The sequence below is a fragment of the Amblyomma americanum genome, chromosome 10 (genome assembly GCF_052857255.1).
Source record: "Amblyomma americanum isolate KBUSLIRL-KWMA chromosome 10, ASM5285725v1, whole genome shotgun sequence".
Taxonomy (NCBI): Eukaryota; Metazoa; Arthropoda; class Arachnida; order Ixodida; family Ixodidae; genus Amblyomma; species Amblyomma americanum.
Genome location: NC_135506.1, coordinates 57,742,715 through 57,762,913, shown reverse-complemented (window position 1 = coordinate 57,762,913; position 20,199 = coordinate 57,742,715). Strand labels below are relative to the sequence as shown.

The window sequence follows — 20,199 nt, the reverse complement described above, 5'->3', positions numbered from 1 at the left end:
CCCTTTTGTAGTTTGCTTTCATAGAGAATGGACAACCGTGGACCATGACGCACCAGACCGACGGTGAAAACGATGAGCATGACGACGCCCACTACGATGACGGCGACACTCTCGGTGCCGATGACAGCGAGCCGAGAGAGGGCGACCAGGGTGTTCTGGATCGTCTGGCGGCCCAGCGTCGCCATGCGGCTGTCCACGTCGTTCAAGTCCGCGGTGAAGCGGTTCAGGATCCTGCCCCGCGGAGTTGCGTCGAAGAAGGACACCGGGCTGAAGAGCACGTGCTCGAGCATGCCGTGGTGCAGGACACGCGACATCCGGTTCATGGCGTAGGAGAGCAACGTGTTCCCCGCCATGCGTGCGACCACTGCGAAATAAGGAGTTTAACGAAGTCACCGACAGTGGCTATTGAAATAAGAAACGAAATAGAACATCTGGTGAATTTTAACTGTGCGCCACATACGCTAAAAGATAACCTGAGAGCATTGCTGTTAAACGAAAACATACATTATAAGCACTCAATAACTTTTGCTTGTCTTTTTTCCTTCTGACTTGTGCGAGTAGTGCATTACAACATATGTTTCTTCATCAATTTGTGCTCTATGCAATGTGGTTTATTCAGTTTGATCATAAGTTATTTTTTGTGCATTGGAGGCATTAGACGGTTCGTAATATGTGTATAATTTTGCTGTTTTCTTGTGATATGCTGTGTGGTGTAATACGTCCTATATGCATGTTTAACAATCTTCTGATTTCTTGGAAAACGTTCTATATGAACGTAATTGGTTTCGGTTTTGGGGGAAAGTAAATGGCGCAGCATCTGTCTAATATATCGTTGGACACCTGAACCGCGACGTAAGGAAAAGGATAAAGGAGGGAGTGAAAGAAGAAAGGAAGAAAGGGGCGCCGTAGTGGAGGGCTCTGAGATAATTTCGACCACCAGGGGATCTTTAACGTGCACTGACATCGCACAGCACACGGGCGCCTTAGCGTTTTGCCTCCATAAAAACGCAGCCGCCGCGGTCGGGTTCGAACCCGGGAACTCCGGATCAGAAGCCGAGCGCCCTAACCACTGAGCCACCGCGGCGGGTCTATATGAAAATGAAAATTGGTTTTCTGGGGGAAAGGAAATGACGCAGTATCTGTCTCACATATCAGTGGACACGTGAACCGCGCCGTAAGGGAAGGGATAAAGAAGGGAGTGAAAGAAAGGAAGAAAGATGTGCCGTAGTGGAGGGCACCGGAATAATTTCGACCACCTTGGGATCTTTAACGTGCACTGACATCGCACGGCACACGGGCGCCTTAGCGTTTCGCCTCCATCGAAACGCAGCCGCCGCGTTCGGCTTTCGTTCTATATGCATGTGTTTCAGTTTTGCTGTGTTTCTTTATAGCAATTATGACATTGTAACTCTGTGTCATAACATTGGCTATTCTAGTAAGTAGGGCTTTGTAGTGTGTAAATATGTGGCAGATTTTGAGTTCACAATTGATCAGATATTTTTTCTGTGTATTTACTGTGCATTATCACCTGCGTATTCTCGATGCGCTCTTTTTTATGCGATATCTCTGTAACACATGACAGACGGACCACTGCTGTTAGACTGCACACAGGGAGGCTGCGGCCTTTGTCAGGCCTGCAGAGAGCATTTAGCCTCAGCCTCCCCTCGAAAACCGAGAACGCAAACAAATTGAAAATACCGAGGATTTTTGTGCCGGAAACGAACTTCTAGCTATCATTCTAAACAAAGAGCAAAGATTAATAACCGTAGTTTCGATCTTGAAGTTTGTCACATCGTATTGAAAGTGCAGCAAAAATTGTGCACATGAGGATGCTCCATAGAATATATTGCAAGTTCGTGTAGTTGGAGAAAGCCAGTTGAATGTAAATAGGATACTGGAAATTGAACAGAAAGAAGGGCTAACTCATAAGTCTTTAGTCTCCTTACCGCAGTGGGTAAGTATAAAAACCATGCATGTTTTAGTATTGTAATTGCTTCTTTATTAGCGTATTTACTCGTGTGTGACCCGCCTCCGTGTAGTGACCACACTCCAACTTTGAGACGCAGAAATCATCAGAAAGAGGAAAACAGAAACCGTCATGACCGAGTTCCTCAATGCGCTGCTAGATGGCGGTGCTGCTCGGCCACCCAATCACGTGACCGTGCGCTTGGAGGCTCCATATTTCATTTTTGCGTAGTAATGCTTAACTCGCGTTTTGCCCAGGAGTACCTTGCCTCAGCAGTGTTGTGGTGCAGTGTTGCAGACTGTGTCCTGTCGAACACGAATCGTCTGAGGCAATGGGCACTCGCCTGATGTCGTTCACTGTAGCTTTTAAACTTGAAATTATTGTCTGCGCCGAAGAGCACGGTGATAGGACGGTGAAGCGAAAGCACGAATGTCGACATGAAGTGTATGCGCCCTTCGCATCTGCAGAAAGATGACCCCACTATGACCAACAAAACCTGACAGGCTTTCCGCAGAAAGCCACACAAGTTTGCGAAACTTGGCGATGCTCGCCGATTACTGCATTTACTACAAGAGTAAAGTATCGATCGCGACGTCCACTGAGACGAAACGCATGAAATCCCCGGGTATTGGCCGCCACATGGGTATCGCACTAGGTGACTTCACCGATATGTTATGAACCGTTGGTGCCAACTATCTATAAGCCACCAAACGACGTTCTGCGAGAGGTTACCAGTCGAATAGAAGGACAAGTTGTTGAAGTTAAATCGTTTCGTTAGCGCGCGTTGGAGAGAACACGTGTACGGTCAGCCTAGATCGCAAATTCGGACCGGCCCCTATATGGTTCGATGTTTCAGAGGGGTGACTACAATCATGAGCGACTCGCAGCAAGCCTGCAAGGCGTATTTCAGTGGGGAACTCTGCCAAGCGGCCGCCCACATCATGAGGAATCGCTCTCCCGATACACACACCCGTCACAGTATTCTGTGGATCCCTGCCGCCGAAGGCATAGAGGGTATTGAGGCGGCTGACAGGATAGTTCGAGGCCATACATTCCGAGCCCTGTCGCCATCCACCTCCGAACCTTAGTCTCCACTAACACACGGTGAAACTATAGAGTACCTCCGCCTTAGTCGCAGGAAATACGCAGCCCCCCACAAAGACCTCACTCGTCAGGAAGCCACTATGGCGAGACATGCAAGCCAGCACACTGCCAAACTTAGGTCGACACAGCATGATTTGGCCCGCGCAATACCCAACAAAGGAGCGCCCGGCTTGCGGAGAGATTTCAGACATCCTAGGCATGGTTTGGAGCTGCCCCCAGCAACGTAAAGCGCACAGTGTACAGGAACTCAGCCACGAACAGTGGGGGGCGAAACTGGCTCGCACAGAGCTCTCCTTTCATCGCCAGCTGATCGGTCAGGCATGGAAGACCGTATTCGCCAATGGTTTCCCGGACCTGGGTGAACCACCCGCGAATAAGTTTATGTTAATAAAGTGTATTCTCTCTCTCTCTCTGCAGCTCCATTGCTCCACTGCGGACTTCAAAGACTCTCAAAGCGTCACTGTGTACGTGACAGGTGCTGAACAATTAAAATCCCTGGTGATCCTATGCGTCGCCACTGACATTAATAAGGCTGCATCATAGGTGGTGCTCAAGAGCAACACTCCCCCCTAAGCAGAAGTTTCCCGAAGGCAGCTTGGTGCGCTTCCACCACACTCGCTGGATACCAGACGAACTATGCCTTACCTGGATAAAGAGTCTGCGGCCGTACCGGCCTCGAGGGCTACTGCAGCGCAAGGCCCTTCTCGTCCTCGACAGTTTTCGGAGACACCTGAACGATCGGCTCAAGACCTGACTTGCCGATTCACAGCCAGATTTGGCTATAATCCCTTGAGGCACTACGAGTTCGCTGTAGTCGCTTGACGTGCGTATAAACCGCCCCATTCGAAGTGAAGCGTCGAGGCTCTGACGCAGAGGGAGTGGCCCAGGGCAGGCATGTAATGATGCCAACTGGCCGACTGAAGAGAGCATCTTTCTCACAACTCGTTGTTGGGCAACATGGACTCAAAAGGTTTTAAGGCGGCCGGCATTTATAACGCCGTGGGCGGCACAGGTTATGACTATCTCCTGGAGCGCGCTGATAAGGATAGGTCGTCGGACAGCAACGAGAGCGAACGCTGCGAGGAACAGCGAAAAAGAAGTGTTCGCAACATGTCATCACTGCTGAATTATTTCGATGCAGAAGTCGCAGCAATGCTGCCTTGTATCTACACGTATTGTATGATGCATAACGCCTGACCCGTTTAAGGCCCGCAGCAGTGGAAAATTATGAAAAAAGGTGCACTGTTACGCAAGTAAATACGGTAGTTTTAAAAAAAGGGAGAAATAGCAAACTATTTTGCCTTAGCGTTCTATTGGTTAGCCTTCTATGAATATGCCTTTGTGGCTAGCTAATCGTTACTGACGCACCGTTCACCAGCTTCAAGAATAGGCTGGTTAAATGCACTGTAGTAGTCAGCGCGGACGTTTTTAACTAATCAACAAACTTTGTCATGCAGTGTAAATGGGAAAACTCTATTGACATTGTTCCCATCAGGCGCACGAAGGTAAAGAACGCAAGCGAACTTTTTGGAGCTTACGCGCAGAATATGCGTAGCATTTAAGCCCTCAGAATAGCTTGTGCTCACAGTGCACAACAATCGGCTTCCTCCATGCAGGTTTTCGGAACTGCACTGAAGCAAATTTTAGTGAGCTGTAGCTGCTGTAGGCCTGCCAGGCTGACGGGGCGAAATCAAAGTGATTTTAACGGCCGTTGCTGTCGCGTTCACATCTGGACTTAAAACGCGTTTTACATAGGCTTGCATAGCTCCATTTAAAATAAAGAACTGCGCCAATAAAAAGCCAGCCTTTTAAGCCACCCAACTGGCCTCTTACAGCTGTATTTCGGAGAAATAACAGCACACCGGTGCGATTTGTCGAATATCGAATATTACGTACTTAGTAGATTGTTCGCACGTGAAACTATTCACAAATGCGACCGACAACTTGAAATTCAGCCCGATGACTATGCCTTTGAAATAGTCTAACAGTTGCCAAAAATTGCCACTTCAGTCACTGATTACATTGTCGTTATTGGCCTCCACTTTTATTATGGCTGCACTACATTTCTTTGTTCAGTTTTTGTGGTGTCTATAAGTAGTGAGGGGACTGAAAATGCCACCGAGCCCAAAGTGACCATATGTGTGCTTTCTAGCTTTCTACATCTGATTGCCGCTCCCCTCTGCCACACTTAAGTTGCACCCCGCCGTCGGTATTTAAAAATAAATACTTTGAGAAAGTAGTTGGAGAGCACACCTGCACATGCAGGCCAATGTGTGCAGTATGATTTAGGCAGCACTCGCGATAGGTCGCACAGCACGCCTATTAAACGCAACCCTCTTTTGCTCACCAGCGCCGATGCACAGAGCGACCAGTCCCTGGATCCAGTAAGGGTCGTACGGATTGCTTTGGCTTCCTGGACTACTGGCGTCGGTCCACTCTTTAATCCACACCAGCTGCCAGGAAGCTGCCACAGCGCTTGCCGTCAGGCACAGCACACCCGGCCAAAGCCACAGGCCGCACATCTTCACCGTGGCCCATACCACTTCCGCGGTGCTCTACAACACAAAAGTGAGGGCATGGGTTTCACATTTGAGCGTTCCTGAGCGCTTATCGCAGGATACGTCCATGACGAAAGAATATGTGTCGCTACCAAGCGGGAATTGAATTTCTCACTGGCGCGGCCGGAATGTCTACTGCCTTTTCACTAAGGAAAAAATGCATCGAGTTTCACCTAATGCAGAAATTTAAAAAAAAAGGCTTTTGGGTTAGAACAGGGCCCTCTTCGGAATAGCATTGTCAGCGGCGGTGTGCTTCAGAATGGACCTACGACGTGTTAACTATCAGGCTGGTTAACTAACATGAAATAGTGAAGTTCTCAGTTATAAAATGCTCCTCATTTATTGAGAGGTTTGTGGCACAGCGTAAATGATTTCCATATAAATTCTAGATTTTCGAAATACCATTGTCGTCGCCACTTCAAGGCAAAGAGTTTTGAGGCCGGGCATGGATTAAGAGAAGGCAATCGTAAAAGGGCGGCCGAAAGTTAGTTAGGTGGGCGGATGAGATTAAGAAGTTTGCGGGTATAGGGTGGGCGCAGCTGGCAAAGGACAGGATTAATTGGAGATACATGGAAGAGGCCTTTGTTCTGCAGGGGGCGTAGTCAGGCTGGTGATGACGGCCGAAACCGAAACTGCCCGGCCGGAGAGGGAGAGGGTGTTAGTCACACAGCGGCGGCGGTGTCGCATGCTCTTCTTGCAGTGCCTGGGTGGAAGCTGAAGAAGTGGGAAAGAACTTGCGACAGGCTGGCAGCTGTATTAAGCGCTCTAGTTTGCGTCGCTAGCACCCTCTACGACCGGGTAGTTTCGGTTTCCCGTGCGCGGCCCCGAAATTTCCTGCTCTGCTGCGGTGATCAGAATGGCATTTTAGAAAATCTAAAATTGATATATATATATATATATATATATATATATATATATATATATATATATATATATATATATATATATATATATATATATATATATTACTTGCGGTGAGCTACAAGCCTCTAAAGTTAGAGACTGTAATATCGGAGAGTAGTTATCCAGCCAGCTAGTTAATGCGTCTTATCTGAATTCTGATGCAGTCCACCGGTGGCAATGTTTTTCCAGAGAAAGTGTTCTGTTCACTCAAATTCCTATCTTCAAAAACTGCTATACGTTTTAGGTGAAACACCGTGTGTAAACATGGAACACAGGAAAGCGTGACTTTATCAAGATCATCCCCAGACTTTGTTCAGTGCAGGAGGAAGACCTATCTGACAGGACATGTCAAGGTCTGTCCTTGGCCAGATATGGACAGCCTGTCCGAAATAATTCCCCAATTTCATCTACCCACCCGATGGTTACCTTCAGATCCACTCTGTTACCTTCCGTAGAATACTGTCGATCTCTTCTACTCAATGCATGGCCGCTCAAGTTCATTTCTTCCTCATGATCTCAACATGGCACTGAGAAAAAAAAACTTAATATTTGTTTATACAGAACGCAAGAGTAACGTATCGAAGGCTTCCCCCGAAGGTAGAATGCAGCAGACAAGGATCGACGATGAATGAAGACTTGAATGATGAAGAATGAACAGAGCTCACCACGAAACATCGAAAGATTGGGTAGCAAAATCAGGTGATAATGGGGTGTTTGTATTGCAAAAACTTTTCAAGGCCAGACTCGTACCTTAGTGGATACATTTTTTTCCTCCTTGATCATCTTTCCTTTGGACAGGTCTTCGTTGTCGACGTAGGCTTCTGTGCTGCAAAGATGGCCAAGTTAGTTTTATCTTCGCACATTCAGGCGAAGATGTTTGTGATGATATAGTACGATGGATAGTTGAAGTAAAATTTCCTCGTGCCGTAGTTCTCTACTCCCTGTGTTTCGTCTGCCCTTCGATATATTCAGGACGGAAAAAGTCTCTCTAGAGAACGGCTGCAAATGCCACGCCCTGCCTTAGCTGCTGTAACCGAGTTCAGTAAAAGCGCTGAGGCTCGTTAGATCATTATTATGTTTCTCTTCTGCTGCAATAAAAGTACGAGGGAGAATTAAGGAAATACATGCCACAGGCAACTTGCTGAGCTTTGGACAATGAACAGGCCGTCCCCTCCGATCTTGATCAAATGCATCAGCGCACTGTGTTTCACGTCCTCCTTTCGTCCGTCGTCTGCCAGCGCTTCAGAGTTCACAATTCTGGAGGAGGTCTCCAAGAATCCGCTATCCGTCATCGCATGCCTTTTTGCGCAGTACGACTAAAGGGAACTCGTGTGGCTTTTGGTAAAATCAGAACGAATGGCAAAATTCCGACTCCACATGAGCTTGCTGAAACACGTAAAAAAAAGAAACCCTTAAACGAAGCCAGCGTTCGTGGCTTTCAACGCTGCACAATAGAAGTTTCCGCGGTGAGGGGTTAGTGGTAGCGGGATATACCCGTGACGCCGACCGCCAAAAGCGCCCGCGAACGGCGATCCGAGACATGCAAACGTATCGGAGCATGCGCAGAGAGCGGGGGGGGGGGGGGGCGAGTACGGACCCCCCCCCCCCCCCCCCCCCCCATAAATAGGGCTTGAATATTTCGCTCTTTGTATTGCGAACTTTTTACAGAAATTTTTGTGTGTTTATTTCAGAACGCAGTAATTGGGTGTTTTGTAGGCGAATAGTATCTCCTAGTGATGAATTATAGTCTTTGTTTAGGTGATAAAATATACTTTTCCTGTACGGTCAAAAGTTGCACAGAGTTGACTTTGGCTTTTTCCTTTGTTAGCCTGAGCATTCTGTTTACCAGTATTTAACGCAGAAATGGCCATTAAATACTACCGGTAGAGGGAACTAGAATACTGACCTAGTGGCTCGAGCGGGGAGGGCGCGGGCGTGCCCTCTGGCGCAGAAGCCACCATATGGCGCCAGTGCAACTTTTTCTAGCGAAGCCGTCACTGCTGCTTCAGGAGCTTGTATTTCTCCGCGTCGTTGTTCTGGTGTTTTCCATTAACACGCCTGTAGTTAAGAAACCTGCATACTGTTGGCTTCAACAAGCTTCAACGTAACCTCCTAGGCGCCTTTTTTTTTCCACCGTGCCTCTTTGAGCACTTGTCCGAGGATGAAAAATCGCGTCTTTGTATGTCATGCGTCTAATTTCTGGTACTTAGAATCTTCGCGCTTCCGGTTGCTGTTGCTGTTCATACATTTATTAAAAAAGTGAAGGCGGGTTGTGATGTACAAAGTAGTAAGGTCGACTGCCACATTGTTGCAGTGGCCAGGACAGAAAAGTCGATGCTCTGTTTTTGCTTCAACCACCTATACTATATCAAGGATACTGTCGGCATGTAGCTATAGGAGGCTATAACATGCTGTAAATGTTTTTTTTTATGCCAGCTACACAGCCATACATCTATATAGAATATAAATCCTAAAACAACGCGAACAAGAGGACGGCTCTTGGACGAGGCGTACAATCGAGACGTACTATGAGACGAACTATGAGCCCTCCTCTTGTTTGCGCTGTTTTAAGAATGATCCTCCACTAACCCGCCCATGCTTTTACATTAGAGAATTATCAAAAAGCTCCTGTCAGTGGTAGAGCTTTGCTGGCCAGCATCAGCGTCCAAAATGGCCCTGAAGATACCACGCTCGAAGTTCCCCGTGGAAACAGAGCGTGTAAGGTTGTCAAAAGCAAGACAGTTTACAGTAACTGCGAGCTGCACAGGCATTGGGTGGGTATATTGCTGCTAGAGACTTGCACAGAATTCTAATAAGGTACTCGGCTGGATCCTGGCTCACTCTACTAGTCATCGAGTACTTCAAACCTATACGTTCTATTAGGTACTTCAGCAGTGACAACACATTAGACAGTGTCAGACGTAGTCCTATAGCTGTCGAGTAGCTCAAATAGCCGTGCTTTCATTAGTGTGGTCTTCCCATGCACTCAGGTGTGACAGAAAGGAATAAAACTTGTCAACAGATGCCGAGCTTGGACGTAGAACCCCGGCAGTGAAGCGAGAAAATGCATGGGTGACGTGTGGGTTCAACACCCGGAGAGCCTTTCGAACTGCCCGGCCAGCACGGCGGCAGAGGCGCGGCAGCGCCCCCTGCGGCGAGTATAGGCATTTTGCTTTAGCCGCTACGCTGCCGCGAGCTTCCGTTCGCACCGCTAGGTCAGTATTCCAGTTCACCATAACTACCGGTAAAGCATTTCTAGCTTAGTTTGAATAAGGACGTGTTATTGTCATGAAAAAAGCAGTGGAAATGTAATGACGCAACAGCTAGCAAAAACGCAAGTGGAAGTTGATTTCTAAAACGTGGGTGGTCATGTTATCGCTGGGTTGAGCTAGAGGGTGGGTCATAACGTGGTCCGCGTGTTGACCACAGGGATGTAACTGCCGCTTTACCGTTACGGTTGACAGAACATGACACTTCTTCATGAAGCTCACGCATGGTGGAGGGTGTCCTTACATGCAGTGCAGAAACCTGCTCCGCCAGGTATAACGGAGCAAAGCAGGTGCTTACTGTGAGCAGCGCTACAAGAGCACAGGACGTTCGCTGACGAAGCTGGGCGTCCCAGCCTACAGAGGCTAGCTAGGTAGTCGAGCATTATCTGAAAACGCATAATCTCGCTGCTTGATCTAATTCTTCACCGTCTCATCACACCCCTGACTTGCGAAATTCGTTCATTTTCCCTGTTGGCTGAGTGCAATTCCTTCTTGATAACCATCTAGCTGCGGCGTACATATCAAATAATAACAATAATTGGTTTTTGGGCAAAGGAAATGGCGCAGTATGTGTCTCATATATCGTTGGACACCTGAACCGCGCCGTAAGGGAAGGGATAATGGAGGGAGTGAAAGAAGAAAGGAAGAGAGGTGTGCCGTAGTGAAGGGCTCCTGGAATGATTTCGACCACCTGGGGATCTTTAACGCGCACTGACATACATCGCACAGCACACGGGCGCCTTAGCGTTTTGCCTGCATAAAAACGCAGCCGCCGCGGTCGGGTTCGAACCCGGGAACTCCGGATCAGTAGCCGAGCGCCCTAACCACTGAGCCACCGCGGCTGGTGCATATCAAAGAAACGGTCTGTTTTGGTTAAAACCATGTTTCTATAGTGCTATTTGAGGCAAATTTGCCGTATTTCTTTTATTTAAACCGAAAAGTCTAGCCGTTACTTATAACGCACTGCGTACAGCTTTCCGTGCTGTCAAACAGTATGTCACTCACGTTTTCTCCTGCTCAAGGGCTGAGATATCTGACAGTCCGAGCCGAAGCGTAGCTGGCGCTCGACTGTCCTTGAGCAGTTCATCGTGCCGGCGGTATGAGACGCCGGTCTTGCCGCACATTAAGTACAGCTGGTCCGCGTGCTTCAGCAGGTACCCTTGGTTGGTCACCAGAAGCCGCGTCTGCGCGAAAAGCCTGGTTTACATTTGGTCCATTCGGCGATTGCGCGTAGGAGTTCTCGTGGAGCTTACAGCATGTTGCAGGAATATTCACTGCAGTGACAACACGTTAAGAGAAGTTCTAACATACCGATCCCACTTCATCATCACCAACAGCCTGACTACCTCCAATGCAGGACAGAGAACTCTCCCATATCGCTCTAATTAACCCGGCCATGTGCCAGATGCGGCCGACACATCCTCGCAAAACTTCTTGAACTCATCCCTGCTACGCTTGACTTCTCTTGAAGTCCAGTCCTCACTATATTTCATTCAATTTCATTATTTATCGAGGTTGCACATTCCAACGCTGTATGGGCATAAAAACATCGCACTCAGGCCTTGACTATGTCCCGGAGGTGTTTTATACAGCAGCGAGAGCCGATGCATATGAATAAATACAAAGGATACATAAGAAGAAACACACATACGTAAGGTAGATAGAGGCGGAGGAAACCACTCAAGGTGCAAAAAGAAAAAAAAATGATAGCACAGGTTGTAAAGATACCCCACAAAGAACTTATACGCCACTAAGCCTCATTACATATATGCCACGCCTGCTATTCAGTTCTCGAATATATTGGACGAATTTTTTCATTGCTGGGCGTCAAAAAGCTATAGCTCAGACGTACCGGCTTTGTGTACGCCTTTATGGCGTGAACGTGGACATCAGGCGAGAGAGAGAGAGACTAGTCTTTATATATTATTACGAAATTATAATTAACGACGTAAGCGAACAAATCATTAACTATAGATCTTGTCTTTGACAGCAGCTATAGCACACTTGAGTGCAAGTGGCATGTGCAACTCATCACCTACACTCTAAACAGAAAGTAGTTAAAATGGAGTAATCTGTCCTCTATCACACTCACTTTTATAAAAGGGAGGGCGTTCTTAGAGGACAGTTCACCTTCTTGTTACTCCCATATCGGCCTATTCGTGTTTAGAGTGCAGCCCGCTGTCACTAACCATTTTTCTTGCATGTTTACAAGTGAACGTTTGTAGTTGGCATACTGCTACTTGACTAGCGTCAAGCATGAAGGCTTGTTAAACGTACCTTAAGGCTTGGTTAATAAACGGCGCAGTAAGCTTTAAAAATCAGGGCAAACGTCCTGCAATATGGAAAGGAGATTAAGGAGACAATAGCAGAGCTTTGGCGGTGTTTTTCCAGAAGTACGGGGGAGATTGTGAGATGAATAGCATATTCTTAGTGATGTTATGTATCACTAGTGAAACTCCAAGATGACACGCGCCCCGTAAAAGGAGGGTCATTTATTGGAATTGTTTATACTATAACGTTGGAAACGACATGACACATTGCTGAAACCAGTAGCGGTATAGCAAAAAGCTTTGCGCCAATTGGCTCACATCGTAAATACCTCATTATTCGCTATAGTTGCAGGTGGCGTTTACTCTTTATTATGTGGACGGAAAGTGTTGGCACACTGGCATCTAGCAAAAACGGCAGTTTTTGCATTTCGCCGCCATAGAAATGTGGGCGCCGCGAAGCGGATTTTTTCCCACGTCCTGGGGTGAGCAGGCGAACGCCATAGTCACTGAGCCACCACAGCGTTAGGGCTATAGTACTGATTTTCGACTAGCTGCTGAACTACGTAGAATGAACTTGTTGACATGCTGTAAGCTCTCGCACAAAGTGCAAAAGAGAAAAGTAGGAAAGGAGCAGGGCATGCGCTTTTGTCGTACTTACGGTACCGATATTGCGAGATTAGAAACATCAATATATACGCCTGTAAAGAGGCATTATTACGGCAAACGATAGATGTCTTAAGAAAGTTAGGGAGATAGAGACAAGTCTTGGAGGTGACTTTTACCATCGGCATTTGGTCGGCCTTCAAAGTGGTTTGCTTTCGCTTGTTACTGTGTAACGTTGGCTAATGCGACCACAGACCTTGTCCCTGAGCAGGCCGTTCTTGCCGAGAAGCTGCTTGAAGACTTTGGAGCCGACGTGCGGGTCTAGGGCGCTCAGCGGGTCATCGAGGACGTAGATGTTGCATTGGTGGTACGCCGCCCGGGCCAGGGACACCCGCTGCTTCTGGCCACCGCTCAGGTTGTAGCCCTGCACCGTAATGAGAGAACTGTGGTGGTGAGGTCGGCGCTGTTCCTTCGTGCTGTGAGGCTAATTAGTGCGCTGCCACAGTTTAATTTGCCTGCCTGTGCTCTTCCTAAGGTTTATTAGAAAGTGTACCCTTCCTGGCCTCGTCACAGCGTTCGAAAAATAGCCAGAGTAAGGGCTGTCGGCATGCCCAGTTCTGGCAAACGATACCCCTGCAAAGGCATAATGAACGTCATGGAACTTCTGAAAGGCAGTATAATATGGCAAAAAAAAACACTATATTGAAGCGAGATTTCAACTAGACTGATGTGTGGCAGTTGCGTGGTGTTGGAGCAGAGCATTTGCAGTCCTGCATTGGAGAACCGACTTATACTTTAAGTTTCGGATATATGTTGCGGGCTGTCTTTTCAGGCTGGTAAATGTAGCTGCAAAGCAGTTACGTTGGCGAACCATTTAGTTCAGCTGCTCTTTAAGAAGATCTACAGCTTTTGAATTGACACTTCATTGCTTAAGCCAATATTCATAAAGTTAGTTAATTAGTCTTTATCAACGAAAAGCCTTCGAAGAAAAACAATGTACCCCACACGAGACCACACGATTGTCAGCGACACTCAGTTGCTTCCACTCGGCTCGGACATTCCGTTTCTTTTAGAACCTTTGTTACCTTTACCCGTAAAATCCGGTATGCGCAAGTGCTTCTTTGAGCCATGGCGCACAGTGGAGCTGTTATACAGAGATGCATCAGTTTCCTAGTGGTTTGGCCATACGCTTTGTGTGTAGGGAGCTTCGGGGTGTAATGCCGAGTGGCGCCGTGTACACACCCGCTTTTTAGTGGGCATAAGCCTTCCGCTGGTAACGTGCTCGGCTTCTTTTAGGATGAAAATCTTCAAGAAATCGCTCTTCGATCATTCCTTCTTACAGGCACAACATGTTCCTTGGCAATGCTGCCCTTGAATCACTGAAATTAACTCCTCACCAACTCCTGTGTAGACGAAGAATGCCGCTAGAACACCAAAAAGAGAATGCCTACGAAACTGCTGGAACCGCTGTTCGGACGAGATTGCCTAATGCTGTGCGCTTTTCCAACAAGCCGAAGTTGCGGAGTGACAATGAACGCCAACTCACCTTTTCTCCTATCTCGGTGAGGTCGCCACCTGGAAAAGTGTTGATGTCCACAATGAGCTCGCATGCCTCCAGCACGCGTCTGTACAGCGTCGGATCGTATGGTTTGCCGAACAGGATGTTGTCCCGAAGTGTTGCGTTGAACACAGTGGCCGCTTGGGGCACATAGCCGATGGTGCCCTGTGCATAGTGTTGAAGATGCATCAGCCTCAGATTTAATCTCCAGTAGTTTATGGTGCCGTAATATTATTGTGCGCGTGTGATAAATGAGAGCACAGAAAAAAAAAAACTCAATCGTACATCGGCCTTAACCCTGTAACCCTTGAAGTATCACTCATGATACAGATTGCAAAAATGTTAGAGTTTTCTTTTAGAACCCCTGATCTACATATTTTCCGTATTTTTCTGCAGAAGTGTCACTTTATAACAGATTTACCAAAGTGAAGTAGAAGTGCGGCCTTCTGAAAAATCTTTAGCGGTAAGAGCTAGGCCTACCTGCACAACCAGCCTAGAAACTTCAACGGCCGAGCTACGGCAGATGCAGGTAATTTAGCGCTAGTAAATTGTTTTTCTGATCCATTTCATGCGCCTCAGTATATATGCGCGATTGTGCAGCTCTTATGCGCACAAATTATCATAATTTCCTGTTTTTTTTTCATTTTGCAATAGGTATAATACTTATAATACACGTGCCAGATTGTGTCATTTTTTTTTTCAATCTGGGAACCAGGAGTGACGCAGCACTGAAGGCTCTTAACCTTTACCTCGACGTTTTAGTTGTTCGGGCATTGGCGAGTGCCCGAGTTAATAACCCGCCTACACGGGTACAGCCTTGATACCGCCCGTTCTCCATTCAAAGCCTGTTTGGACAGCGCTGTTTTTGGCTACCGCAAGAATTAACGAGGAACTTTTTGCAACTCACGTCCTCAACAAGATGGTGTTGGCGTCGATCGCAATGTCTCGCGTGCCCCTTACAACAATTTCTTGAGACATATTAGTGGTATTCTATAACCGCTTCAGGTGTTAATTAATATATAAATGGGGAATAGCGGCGACATTTACAGTATCTTCCAAGTGGCATGTAAATATTGCGGGGAGAGAATGTCCGTTCTCCATGAGTCCTAACTATACAAATTGTCCAGACCTCGCATCTCCACTTCTTGGCTCAGACCTACTTTCAGGGTCTCGATTACACTGTTATCCACTCATTCGTGAATAAGAAGTTATGATATATGTAGACGAAGATATTTTAGGTAATTGAATACACGCATGCTTGCCAAACAAATAAAAGAAAGCGCGCATCCCAAAAAGCTGTACCAGATCTACACTAAGAAACACAGGGGTCCATTGTGAAAACGTGTTTGTTCTTTATTGGTTGGGGGGGAGGGGGGGGGGGGAGGACGGGAGGGGGGTGAATGCCGCATATATTCCTTGCTTGAAATGGTTTTGAGAAAATTTTGCACATATCAGTACTTTCTTCTCCTTTCCCATTTATCATTACGCTTTTATGACAAGATTCGGTTTGAATGTGCAAACATTGGCGTAGTGCCTGAAAGGAACAGACGGTCTATGGACTCTATTGTTGCGAAAGCACTATTGCGATAGGTAAACCATGAGCAAGATCTAGCGATGTTAGTAGGTTTGTACCAAGAACATATCGTAAATAACTAAATAATTAATAAAATAAAAATTGCAGCGACTGGGATTCGCGACCCGCTGAGTCGCGAAAAGATGAGCTTCGCAGGCCAGTGCGCGACAGCAGTATGCCATCGCCTCAGCGGATCGCGCCTCGTTTTAATTTGCAACAGACTCTCGCGCTGTGCATTGCACATCATCGTCTACATCAACATTTATCTGCGGCGCGAACAGACCAGATCAGTTGCCCAAGTAGCACAGACAGTCGGCCCGATATTGGGGATACATTGGCAAAGGCCGGTGCGACAATGGGCCATCTTTTGCCAACAAAGGTCCAATATTGGGCCGATGTTCTGTGCTGCTAGGTGAACCTCGGCCAGAGCTCAACGTCAGTCTAATATCGTTACTACACGAGCCGATGACCCAGCAAAGCAAAACCATGAGAGAATCACAACAGCTATTGTCGGTTGTTCACCTAAGACTGTACGCAATTTTTCAAACTAGGTTTTTTAAGTTAAAAGAAAGCTTTATCGGCACAGCATTGTCAGCTGTGCAGCACATCAGAATATAGCCAAGACTTGCTAACTGGGCTGGTTGACTAATATTGATTTCTTAACTTTACAACTATTACATCTAGGCTCCTTATTCAGAAGCGTGCAGCCAATTGTAAGTAATATCCATATCAGTTTTATGGATATCGAAAAGGCGGTTACGCTCGCTGTTCTGACCCAACAAACTTTGGCTACATCGCGCCAAAATACATGTGCTTTTGAGAAGCTTGCAGGCAAGGCAACCTCTCAAGTGCGCGTGACTCATCGAAGTAGCCAAAAATTTTTGGGCCACAGCGCCGAAGGTAACCATGCTTTAAAAATTCTTAAAACTGATATCTATATCACTAACGGTGGGCTACACGTCTCCCGGTATTCAAAACACCTAACGGTAATCTTTAAAAAGTTATTTATTCGTTATTAGTTAACCAGCCTGCTATATAGCACATCTTAGCTGTATTCTGATGTACTACACCGCTTAAGATGTCATGCCGAAAAAAGCACTCTTCTAACTCAAAAAGACTATTGCTCAAAATTGTGTAAAGTCTTACGTGAAACACCCTGTATAAATGTATCTTTTAACTAGGCATCAAATGCTCGAACAGCATTCACTGGCATCAGTCGAACACCAAGGAATACACAAAAAATCAGAGAACATTTGTAAGGTTGCTTCGCGAATGATACAGCGTCAGCTAACTTATGATCTCGAAGAGATATTAAAATTGATATATTAGAGTGTATGATGTAACCTCTAAGCGACCGCAGTAGTGGCCCAGTAGTAAGAGACGCATTTGTATCGGTGGGCGCCCGGCGATGGGCTGTGCACATGGATGCGCCGCCGCCGTTACATTAATGGGGAACGAGCTAAAAACTCTTTAAACCTCTGATGTAGAAGGGTTTGTAGGTCCCTGTTTACCAACGCAATTTTTGAAGCCCACTGTGGAAAAGTTCATGGGGGTTATAAGCTGCGCACTGCAGTGAGAAGCCTTGGTTAGTCTGCAGTAGCACGGCTGGAAAGCTTTTTTTTCTTAACAGTGCGCATGAGCATCCGCCTCGCTTGCAAGAGTTGCGGGGTTCTTATCCCCAGTGCTGCTGAATGCCGACCGGTGAAACAATGGGCGCAAGTTCTTCCATGGCCTGGTGCTCGGCTTGTGTGGGGTGAAATGCTTGGGAATAGAGTGTGTGACCCCACCTTGAATAAATGGCTAACCTTGAACGACCTTGAGGTGTTACAGACTGGATTCCAAGGAAAGAGAAGCGTAGCAGGGGGCGGCAGAAAGCTAGGCGGGCGGATGAGATCAAGAAGTTTGCGGTGATAGGGCCCTCCCAGGTGGGTCAGGACAGGTTTAATTGGAGAAGTATGCGAGAGGCTTTTTTCCTGTTGTGAAAGTGGTCAGGCTGATGATGATGATGAGAAAACGAACACACCTTGTGCCATAGAGCGCTCTTTGACCGCAGACATCCTAGCCCCATAAAAATCATCATCATCATCATACACTGTGCTTATTCACTGCCACCATCAGCCTACTCACGCCCGCTGCACACTTAAAAGGTCATTCCAAATGCCCTCTAATAAACTCTGTCCAGTGATAGCTGCAGCTAATCCATCCCCGTAACCTGCGCAATCTCATCTGGCTGCCTGACTGATGAGCCGTGTTACGCTGGCCTTCTCTTGGAATACAATACGTTGGCCTTAGACAATTGGACGCACTCACACTGACGCGGGCGGTGCCTTCGACGAGGTGCAGGTCTCCCAAGATGGCGGACAATAGTGTAGACTTGCCGCTGCCCACGAACCCCACGATGGCCACCAGAGAGCCCGGAGCAACGCTCAGATTGATGCCTTTCAGGGCTGGTGGGCAGTCTTCTTTGGCGCTTCTCGAAAAAGTGCAGTTCTGCAGGAACACTTCTCCTGCACGAATACGCTTTTCTTTGAACTGGGACAGCTTTCGCGATGAACTCTAAACCCTGCTCTGGTATTTACACAAAAATAAAAAAAACACCCTGCAGACGGATATTATCCCACATATCTTTATTACGAATGCTACGCGACCGCTATGAATCTTGATTGAGATGTCTAGGATCGAACTCAGTATAGATCCCGCTTGATACACGGTCAGTTCCAATCGCGGCCGAGCTCAAAACTGCTCGGAACCACGCCGGTTCCCGAAGTGTTGTCGGGATGGAGGTGGGAGCACACGCGAAAAAGGGAATGGCGCCGGCTGCCTTCGTGTTCCGGAAATGTCCCAACGCAAACTAAGTAGGTAAACATGTTTTTTTTTTTACGATACCTACAGCGCCCTAATGGGCATTATTGTAGGGGGAGTACAGAAAGAAAAACGGCAATGAAGAGTAATCCGTACATAAATAAATACACGCACCGCGGTCGCTGAGAGGTCAACAACACTCTTAAACATGTTAGAAAATAATAGCACACCGTTTCATATATTTAATACGCACGCTTTGCACAACGTAATAATATATTACAAAACTAAATCGAAGGAAAAGACCAATCTGCTCTAGACGCCTTCATCACAAAAAAGGCATAAAAATGCATCTCTCTTACAGGATGATTAAAAATTTTAGTGGGGATATTTGAGTACTGAGTGCTTTTCTCCAACTTCTCTTTGTTGCAAACTCATCTGCTGGCTATAAAGGATGCAACTTCAGCTATTCATCTTGCTGCAAATGCCTTCTGTGTTATCTGGTATATTTTGACTCTGAACCGTCGATCAGCATAGAGTGGCAACGAGTAGGACTATTGCATGTCGAGTTTGCTCGAATGTTCAATCCAGACCGACCCTAGCTTGGACGGAAGGCGGCCGTTGCGACTGTGCATGCATGCTCTGTTATTTTGACCCGCGTGTTCCACATTTCAAGACAGGAAGATGAATTGCAGTTGAATGTATGGCTTAGTATTCCTGTATGCCCCATTTTCTTTTGCGAGCTACGTGCCCTATATAATGTATCATAGAAATAACAAGGTGTAGTTTGTGTTAAAACCTCGTGAAATATACTCCTTCTTGTCCCCGTGCTCTCCCTGCGTTGTTCGACATCGTGGTTTATTTTTGCAACTTCCAGTTTACCCCTAAACACTGTAAAAATGTCGAAGATTTCATACTGTATGTCTCAAGGTCACTGCCACCATCTAGCTTTGTAATGGTCGCGCATTTTTTTCTGTATTTTTTGTCATTCTGCTTTCTTGCTTTATTTTAAGCACTTTCATTGTTTTTGTTTTCAGTGATAGTTTCTCTTCGATTCATGCCCGTTATTGCCTCTGCTGGCTTTAATATAGAGCTCTAAATTGGCAAAAACGGTGCCTGAAGCCTGTTAACTTCTGTAATTCGGTTTGGATAACTGCTTGGATTGCAGTCACGGAGAGGAGATTAGAATGCTTTGTTGTGTCTCCCGCAGTTTTATACATCATTCATATTCTCCGATTTTATATAGGTGGAATGTGAACAAATAGAGGCTAACCTGCTCGAAACACTTTAGTTAGTTACTTCAAAAAACAGAGACTGGCGTAGAAAATTGCACGAAAGTAAATGGAATGTACAAAGTAAATAAAGCTCAGTTTTTACTGTACTAAAACTATGAATTCATATTAAGTTTCGAAAAACAAATATCAGCCTAGACACAGCATGCCATCAAATATTTCTCAGGCACAGTTAAGCATCGCCAGCCACATTTTAGTGCGGATGATAATGCACTAACATTACGTCTGAGCGCAAAAACCTAGATTGTACATATTACCTCTTCATTTTCCATACGTGCTGAATTGCTATATGTGCGCAACATGT

The 20,199-nt window shown here is 46.5% G+C and overlaps 1 protein-coding gene across 1 annotated transcript in view; it reads right to left on the bottom strand.

Moving 5' to 3' along the window:
* The window catches only part of LOC144106442 (multidrug resistance-associated protein 1-like), an 86,169-nt gene that overhangs the window by 19,454 nt on the left and 46,516 nt on the right, over positions 1-20,199 (bottom strand). Inside the window, exons 14-20 of the mRNA XM_077639256.1 lie at positions 18,115-18,311; positions 14,220-14,396; positions 12,930-13,097; positions 10,806-10,984; positions 7,282-7,357; positions 5,418-5,625; positions 54-364 (exon numbers count right to left, since the gene is read on the bottom strand). Of these exons, the coding sequence (XP_077495382.1) occupies positions 54-364; positions 5,418-5,625; positions 7,282-7,357; positions 10,806-10,984; positions 12,930-13,097; positions 14,220-14,396; positions 18,115-18,311 (1,316 nt within the window). The remainder of the gene's footprint in view (positions 1-53; positions 365-5,417; positions 5,626-7,281; positions 7,358-10,805; positions 10,985-12,929; positions 13,098-14,219; positions 14,397-18,114; positions 18,312-20,199) is intronic.